Here is a 9,861-nt window from a genome sequence, read left to right on the forward strand (position 1 = left end):
TTATACATAGAATCAGATGTTATCTATAGAATAGTTGTGCAGAGTTTTAGATCAAGGTAGCAACATACCATGGCTGGATCTGCCAAGAAGCGCAAGGGAAATAGTGAAGAAGGCAAGGCTAAGAAGCTATAGCCATACTTCAATTTCTGCAACCTCAACAGAGAAAAGGTCAAGAAATCACACCCTAACATCCCCACAACAAAAGATCTTTTCAGCTATGGAAATTCCTCACAGATGCACAGAAGGCATAATACAATCAACCTCATCCTCATCTGGAGCCCTAAAAAGAGGATAAGCAGTTACAACGGAAACAACAGCAGGAATCTCATTCAGTCGAAGCAGATTCCCCACAAAATGGTGATACCCAGAAGGAGAACGAAGATGAAGAGGCCACGGATCCCTTCAAATCCAATCGTGTTTCATCTGTTTGGGTATTTTTGCAGAGTAACCCAAAACACATAAGTTGACAAAGTACCTCATTAGGTTTGCACATAACTTCTCTATGGATTACAAGTAGACAGACTCAAAGCGCATGAGCTGTTGAAGGACTTCAGTCGGAGCAGATACCATACACTGCTACCTTCAAAGCATACTAACCAGAGGTCATACACACCAGCAAAATCAAAACACTGGACCATAAGACATGAACGACTGAACCAGGCATTATGTGCAAGAAACAAGTAGATGGACTAGCGTTTAGGAAATGAATTTAATCATCTCATAGAAATGACCATTGTTTAAGCACACCAATGTACCATACCCAACATTTAAACAGCCATCCATAGGCAACACTTTCTCAGTCTTTCACATGGTTTCAATACTCCAACTAGCTCGACTGAAAAATAAATGCACATGTAATAACCATTTACCATAAATGGACTCCAAAAGCATATATATGGGCCTTCAAAAAGAGATATAAAGAGAAACAGGCACTAACGTATATCGAACATTCAAACGTTATGCACATACAATCAATGCAGATCCATGCCATATATAAGTCGTTCAATAAACTAGTCATGTCGACGCTCCAATATTAGGTTCCAAACGTTGTGTTCGTACCATTCCGGCCTCTTCATACATAGCACAAGCTCATTGAAATGAATGGAATGAGAACTATTACACAGCACTAAACAATACATAGAATGGATACCAACATGAACATGCAACTATGCATTAGTAACTCTATGACCAACGTACGCACTGTAATACCAACCAATTAACAGATAAAACAATCCCCACTGGAAGAGTGAAGAAGCATCACAAGACAACACCCAGGTTCAGCAAGACACACGCAGAGGAAGGCCACAAGAAAACAATGGCTCAGAACGCATAAATATTGTAACGGTTTCTTCAGGGTCAACAACACCACAAACTTGAGAAAGGTAATGGGTTTGTGTGGTGACTAGTAACACATGCAGGAAGATAGGTTATTTTATGGACAAAATGTTCATTTGAAAAATCAAAATGCTCATAAATGATATCAAAAGCATATGCCAAATATATGATTTCACTCGGACTTCAGGATGCACAAGATTTCAATGGCCAGTAGATTGAAACTTCCCACAAAGATGCACCAGCGTATTGGTTACAATGCAACCAGAGGGGCACTCATTAGACAAGAAGAGAAACATAGTTGGTAATATTCCTCTCTACAATCTAAGGAGCAGGTATGCTAAGGATAGAGGAATGGAAGAGCTGAGAGACGTTACCTCTGTTCTGACAAATGCTCTGAAAGGCACAAAACCCATACACAACCCACATAATTTTGAGTAGGTTAAGAACCAACCAACTCTGATACCATGTTAAACATGCACATGGTAGCAAAAAAATAGGAAAGATAAGCAGGAGAGTCCACTTATTATTAACAAATGATATACATTTATAGTACATGGTGTGACCCTTAGATTCATATTCCAAGTGGTCTCTTGGACTCCTTTTGGTTGTTCAGCTTCCACACCAACCCTTAGAGGATTAGGTGTCCAACAAGGTCTGTTTGAATTGACTGATCCTGCCTCTAGTGTTTCCAGGGTCTAGGATAAGGATCCTCCAGTCCCCCATTTCTGTGTCTGTCTTGCTTTCCTATTTAGCTTCATCTTCCCATTCCTCTAGAATTTTGTGGATACCTTCATTTGTGCCCTCACGGTATGCCTTTGTCGCTTCACTGATAAGTCTTTCCACTATTTTCATACCTCTTTAAGCCTCAAATGTGCCCGAGTCTATGTCCCTTCTGGTCACTTGGGCTCATCTTCCACAACCACGGCTTTTCGCAAGACGAGCCATGGTTGCACTATCCCAGTCTTTCTCATTGCAACAATTCATTAATTGAAGATAGTTAAAGAGAATATAACAATAGCCTTGCACCAGGGTGGTAGTGTTATAACTTGTCACCCTGCCTTGTTCCTCCCCTTCCCCATCAATTGCAATGTTGGGGTCTTCATGGTCATAGGTCAATTCCCGGAGGGGGCTGACCCACTACCATCCCCAGTGGTACCGCGCCACCACAACCACTGCATCTCGGCCTCAAGCAGGTTAGCTTCCACTCCCCAATTAAGAGTTGGTGATTGCTGCCACATGCCCTTTTTCATCCAACCATGGTATGTATACCCTTTCCCCTCTACCCAGGACGTAATCAGATATCCTAGCCTAGTCATCCCCTCATCCCTGAGCCCCGTGATGTCGTCATCGCCTATCTGCCTATTATATCCAGCTTCGTTCCTTTGTTAGACTTCCCTCCCATAGTTCTCATCTTTCCCCTTCTATTTTGGCTCCTACCTATCTCCCAGCAACTACACATGCATATACATCAGGGGCCTTCTCCCAGACTACAGGTGGATTGGAAAACTCTACCCCCCGGGCCTGTCACTCTACCTATACTCGCAGGACCCCTACAAGCTGCCCTACTTGGCCCTTTACCCGGAATTCCTAGGGTTCCCATGCAGGACAGGAGAATTTCGAAGCAGAGGGAAATGGATGCAATACCAACAGATGCAAAAGACAGACAGAAGACTAGGCAAGTGCTACCAACCTCCACCCCTAATTCCTCCAGCACTACTCAATTTCGCAGCTTTCACCCATAAAACTCCCCCTCTCCCTCAAGAAAAAACCAGAACAGGTCAACATTGCAAGGGTTGAGAGATACCATATTACATACCCATTAACTCCTGTAGGCAGAAGATGTGCTTGGTGTTGTGGATGGTGCTGCAAAGCATGTCCGATGCACCAGCCTTCCTATCCATGATCGATCCGAACAACAGCACCCAACTGTCTCCCTTTACTCCTGTTAAGGCCTTCACCAACACAACTCTTGCTATCACCTTTCCCACCTTCCCTGCATGCCATCATGCAAAAGGCCACCGCACCCATCGCCTCGAGCATGTGGGGGTAGTGGTACTATACTCGGAGGTACCCTCCATTAAACCTCTATTTGATTTCCAAACCACCGGCTCGCACCCCAATCATGGCTATTAATAATAATTATGAACGAAGCATCATTAAGAAATTTATTTATTAATTATAATTATTATTTAAAATATAAATTTTAAATTAATATCTATTTTCAAATTTTAATTATAATTATTTTTTTAATTTCTATTGTTTAATAATAAAAAAGAAACGCAATATTTTCTTTTGTAAGCTTGGCATTTAATTATCTATGAAAAAGAGTACAAACATGTTTTCTTCATTTTAAGGGTCGCCTCGCAAGGAAACCAGCCCAAGAATACCAATTCAAAGTCCTAAGATTACATATATTGAAGTTAACTAGATTTTCTAACAAAATTATAGGCAGAACAGATAGTGCTTACAAAGAGATACAACACAACTATGGTTTGGGCCTCTGGCCACAAAACTGACTATATAAGTACCTAACATGACAAAACTATGATAAGAACCAAGCTATAAGTCGCATAAGAAAAACAGACTAACATAATAGTAAGGAGAGAGAAAATTGGGACTATGATGAAGCTTCCACAAGCCACAAACCACCAATCGATACCGACAACTTCGCGCACCCATAAGAAGCCACAAACCACTAGTGAAGACCACATACTACCAGCATGCCACATGTCATCAAAGGATACCCACGCCCGACTAGCAGACATAATGTACCTCCAACAGAGGCAATAAAGTACTTGTAGGTTGCGCTTTAGAAGAAAATATCTAAGGCCACAGTCGACATCCATTTCTTCCCAAGCAACATAACCTATGAACATCCACCATCTGAGTCGTAATATGCTATACTATCATAATCCTACTCACCAACCGCGAATGGCCCTGCCCTGTCAGATAACTGTGAATTGTCCACCACCTTCTGAAATGATGAATCACCATGCCTAAATGAACACAAGAGTGCCTAACCCGACCTGTCATGCTCACTGGGCACTAGAACCAATTTCCATGTTGACTAGGCACTAAATGGGATTTCAAACTCCATGAAAGCTTCCAAATATGAACACACCTCTGAGTTGCCAGACTCCCTGGAGCTGGAAAGTGACTCTGAGGGCCGAATTGGCACCATTGAACCTCCACAGAAAGTCCTCGAGGGGTGAATTGCTCCATGTCCAGTGGGCACCCAATCCTATCCTCCATGCCAAAGAGAAGAACAAAAATCTGAATATGGGTGATGTCCCTGGCTGCCATAAAATTGTATGACTACCGACATTGCAGAGTATGTGCACCATGGTCGTATCTGCAATCAAAAAGTTAATACCATCCACCATGCGATCAATTGAAGGAATAATCACCTCACACGCCTGAATAATTAACCACCTCCAGATTTCCTGATGTCGAATTTCCATAGTTGCATCGTGCTCCATTATAATCTAAGCAGGGAAGTATTGAATTATCATAGAGGCACCAAATATGAATCATATTTCACACACAAAACCATTTATAAACCATAAAAGACTCCACGGATGAGTGATTGTAATATGGTTGATCATCGTCATGAACTGAGCAGAGAAGTAGCAGCTTTCCCCTCTAGCGAAGGTGCCCAACATCATCGAAATTAGTGGAGCGTACCTACAAAGAGAATGGGACATGTTGCCTCCCAAGTGGAGGATGAAGCCACCCCTGGAAGACAAATCAATTTCATTGTTTGTCATGGGCACCCGCGATGGGAAAAAGAAAATAGAATCAATAAACTATTATCAATGATATTTATTTCAAAATATAAAAATAATATTTTAAGTTTATTTATAAAATTTGATCTATTGTTAAATTTAAAAAACTTAACTCGGAGTTTTTTATAATTAATTTAGATTTAATATAACTTTAAATATATATATATATATATATAATTCAATTGACCACTAAAGTTATTAGAGTTTCAAGCAATTTAAATTTAATATTTTTAGCAAATCTTACCAATTTAAATTTAAATTTAATATCTTACCAATTTAAATTTAATATCTTATCAATTACATAAAATGCCAACAAGATGAATAAAAAATAATATAATTAGCATGGGATATTGTTAGATGTGATCACGATGATGATGTCCTGTTAAATTATTATATTTGTGTGCTAGCTAATGATGTTTATATGTGCTAGAGGTGTATATAATTAGATGATGTTAGTGAATTTGAATGTGTGTTTTAGATTATGTTTATGTTTGTTAGATGCTTGTGTAGAAATTTTGAATAATAAACACATATTCAATAGAGATTATCCTGATCATGCACTATTGCGGAATACATGCACAATACATAAGCTCCTCTACGTTGATCATCAATTTTGCAGCATTAAAAACAATGAAACATCAATCGCATGCACACATTAACACAGTATGTAACCCGGGGAAAGCATACAGCTGAAAACCCCACACTATCTGTATATTATAATGATTGAGAACATGTAACAATACATAGTACAATACTCCTCACAAGTACTCAGTACTATCTCCACCTGTTACACACAATACAGCTCAAATCTGATCTCCAAATCTCCCCTGTTGCTTGCCTGCCTCCACTGCACAATCCTGCAAGAGAATGAACAAATCCAAACTCGTTCCAAGTTCTATTTACCTTGGAAAATCACTCACACTAGAAATCACGTGAGCATAGGCTATATCACTGGGCATATGAAATTCTCATGGGCATACTCAATCCTTTGATTGTGCAAATCCTCATGCACAACTATAGTTACAACTGATAGCAATCTCAACCTCTAACACCTGTCTCCACTGAACTGTACATGCACTGACATGCAACTGAGTTAACTGATGTATTCTTTAGTTGCTTTATGAGTTAATAATTAATCCACATAACTCATCACTAGTCTATTTGCAGTTAGACTAATTACAACTAGTTCAACCAAGTCAAACTAAACACAACTCCATCAACTCCACCAAACTCAACTGCTTGAGTTCTAACTGAAGTCCTGCATGCAATAGCTCAACTGACTCACAAAGAAAGTGTATTTCCTTCTGACAGCTGCATATGCCACATCTGTAGCTCAAACTGAAGTGTTCCAAGAGGATAAGATAAAGTTTATAGTCTAAATATTATTATGAGACAATAATATTTGACTTTTCTATTTTTGACTAGCAGTCTAAAAATAGACTCTGATCACTCCTGCTGTGATCCAAAAATAGAAGTCCATCTATTTTTCCCAACATGACCAATCATCCATAAACAGCATCCTGCAACTCATAGACCATGATCCATATGTCTAAAAATAGACTTTGCGCCAAAACTTGCCTGCGGGACCACTTAGTGAAGGCGACTCCTTTCCACTAAGCTCCATCATCTTGTTGCATTCTCAACAAGCATTTCTTGTTGCACACTTTTCAACAAGTTGTCATCGTGATGTTATTTTTATGAAATATATATATATATATATATATATATATATTGGTGAACTTATATCAAAATTTTATATATGAAATTACATGCAAAAATGCTTACTTTAAATAAAAAAATGCAAAGATATTTTTATAAATTACAAAGTTTAATACAGTTGAAACTATAATTGTAAAATTACCATAAATATTTTTTTATTATATAGATAGTTCATACATATTCATTCTAACTAAATTCATTTTCAAAAAACAATTACATATGAATAAATGTTATTTTTCATTGTATTATTTGTTCTTTTTTAATAGACTCTTCTACCCTCAAAATTGTTATTATAAAAAGGCTATGATCTACAATCGTAAGCATTCTATTGGCCCTAAAATTTTATGGATGCAAATCTTCATATATTTGTTGTTTTAGTCATTAGTTTGCTAGTTGATTGCTATCAATTTTTTTAAATTACTTCATTAACTGTGGTTTTAGTCAACATTGGGGGCATCATTAAAATATTTCCAAAACAATGATATGTAAACTAACAAACAGCTAAGTTGAAAACCAAATTATCAAAAAATCCAAATTAAACTTATCACAAACTTAGAATTAAACAAAAATGTTAAAATTTTAATTTTTAAATTATAAAATACACAATTGGAAATACTTAGTTTTAAGTGTAAAAACGTTTTCGCTGGAAAAAAAATGTGTAGAAATGTTTGTGAAAATCTTACCAATTGTATAAAATGCCAAGAAGATTAATAAAAAATAACACAAGTACATATCGATATTTTCTCCTTTCAAAATTAACCCTTAATAAAAGGGTCAAAGTATAAAATAATGATACTTGAAATGCTATAATGATAAGAATTTAAAGTTTCGATTACTTTATATAATCTATACATGTCTTGAGTGGGCTTCAAAAGCTCAAGGAATGAAGACTGCATGAGAGGGTTACGGTTAGGGTTTTTGAGTTTCTGCGGCTAACCATGGACGGCCGTTGAACCTGCTCTGTCGCTATCGTTTGTGTCTCCGTTACTGCATACTACCTGTTGCGGTTTCTCTCCACCGGGGGTTTTTGACCTGTTCGTGTTACTCGGGGTTTTATTCACTGTTCCGTTACTAACCGTCTCTATCCGCGGTCTGCACCTGTATCCTGGCAGTCCGGTCCGAGGTTTTTGGTATCTTCTCTGTTTTCTCCTGCAGTTACGAGGTGCCCTCTGTTTGAAGGAGCATCTGTCGACATGGAGGATATTGGTGCCGTGGAATATTCTGAAGACCCGCTGGAGGGGGTATCCATCTAGTATTCCTCATTTCCCACGTCGGCTAGATTGTTCAGCTCTGGCTACTCTTTGGCTGAACCCTCCCGAACTCATCCGGTGGTCCTGTCAGACGACCCTCCTACCTGGCCTTCATTATCTACACCCCCGGCCTCCCCGTCATCCCTCGGTTTCGTTTCCGCCTGCCTAAACCCTAACCCTGGTTTAGACATTCTTACCACAGGCTCACAAACCCGGATTCCTCCACTAGTGACCAGGGGAACTGTCGGATTAAACCTACAGACCTCATTTGCTCCTCCTTCTGGCTGTTTTTCCGCCATCTTGCCGGTACTTTACCTTATTCGGCTGACGGTCTCCCCCCTCCTCGTCAAACCCTTTCCCTCCTCTTGTTTCTTCGGACCCTCCTCCGGGTCGGGTACAGCATCCGCCTCCCCCTCAAGGGACCAAGAAGAAGTACAAGTGCTACAAATCTAAGGCGGACGACATTTTCCTGCGACTAGAAGAAGACATTCATTGGGGAGAAACTATGGATTTTGCTAACAGAGTCTTGGTCGGTCACATTAGGGGACGAAACTACATGGCCGCCTGTCTAAAGGCCTGGGCAGCAGAGGTTTGGGGTCACCATCTGGTTGACATCCCCTTCGTGCAGACTTTTGTGAGGGGATGGTTTGCTTTGAGATTCGCTCGTGCCGACCACACAAATTGGGTTTTATCCTCCTACTGGCACTTTGAGCATGCCCCGGTTCTACTGAAATGTTGGACACCACTCTTCAATCGGGAGACTGAACAGATTAGTATAGGACCAGTGTGGATTTGGCTCCCTGGTATCCCATTACAATACTGGTCTGAAGACATATTCAGAAGGATCGGCAACGCTATTGGCACCTACATGGAGTACGACAAGTCTTATCTTTTCACTGGTATGATGGCATATGCTCGCATCCTTATTAATCTTGACACAAGGGGAGGGCTTCAGGAATTCATCACTATACAGTGGAGGGACACATCCCGCAAGCAGCTTATCGACTACGAAGGCATTCTGTATCGTTGCCGCAGATGCCACAAAGTAGGGCACTTGTACAAGGACTGCCCACTCTTGCAAAAGAATAGGGGCATTGATCAGACTGGAGACTAAGCAGATGGGAGGAAGCCCTACTCAGCGCAAGGAAGACATTGTACCAGAAAATGCAGGGGAACCTCAGAGATCTCCTAACAAAGTAGCATCTGACAAGCAACCAGCGGACTCCATCCCTTCCTCGCCTCCTCCTCCAACAAGCTCTGGTCCAGCAAAGGAGATTGTTAGACTCGCATGGGTAGAAAGAACAATATGAAAGATAAATCATGAGAGTACAATTTTTATTGACAAATGATATACATTTATAGTACAACATGTGACCGTTGGGTTTCACATCCCAAGGTCTCTTGGACTACTTTGTCTATTCAGCTTCCACACTAACCCATTGAGGATTAGATGTCCAACATTCCCCCCCTTAATCCGAAGGGTTATGTATGAGTCCAAGAAGAGAGCTGTAATACAAAATGTGCAAAAATGCATGGCAAGACTAGGCTGAATGTGGTCTCTGAAATGTTGGTATAAAGGGCGGTGGTTTAAGGATGACAACCAACACTGGAACGCTTAGTGCAGTTCCCGAAACTCTTCCAAAACTGGCAAGAAGCTGAAGTCTTCTGCTAGAGGAAGTGCTCCTATTGTTTTGAAGAGGGAAACCTTCAACCATGAAAGGGAGGTCTCACCCCGTATAAAAGGGAGAACTTCAACCTAAAAAGGGAAGTCT

General features: G+C 40.1%; 1 protein-coding gene across 1 annotated transcript; it reads left to right on the forward strand.

The window, feature by feature from the left end:
• Positions 1-8,645: 8,645 nt before the first annotated feature.
• LOC149251392 (uncharacterized) lies at positions 8,646-9,203 on the forward strand. The gene has a single exon (XM_089453871.1). It carries the CDS (start codon positions 8,646-8,648, stop codon positions 9,201-9,203), a length of 558 nt encoding a protein of 185 aa, XP_089309997.1.
• Positions 9,204-9,861: the final 658 nt, after the last annotated feature.

Source organism: Pinus tabuliformis, chromosome 7, assembly GCF_031772625.1.
Source record: "Pinus tabuliformis cultivar Carrire ecotype Pingquan chromosome 7, CPIR1, whole genome shotgun sequence".
In the NCBI taxonomy this organism is placed as follows: Eukaryota; Viridiplantae; Streptophyta; class Pinopsida; order Pinales; family Pinaceae; genus Pinus; species Pinus tabuliformis.

What these genes read in the sequence shown, in the direction of transcription:
- LOC149251392 (XM_089453871.1), top strand. Translation starts at nt 8,646, where the DNA reads ATGGCCGCCTGTCTAAAGGCCTGGGCAGCAGAGGTTTGGGGTCACCAT.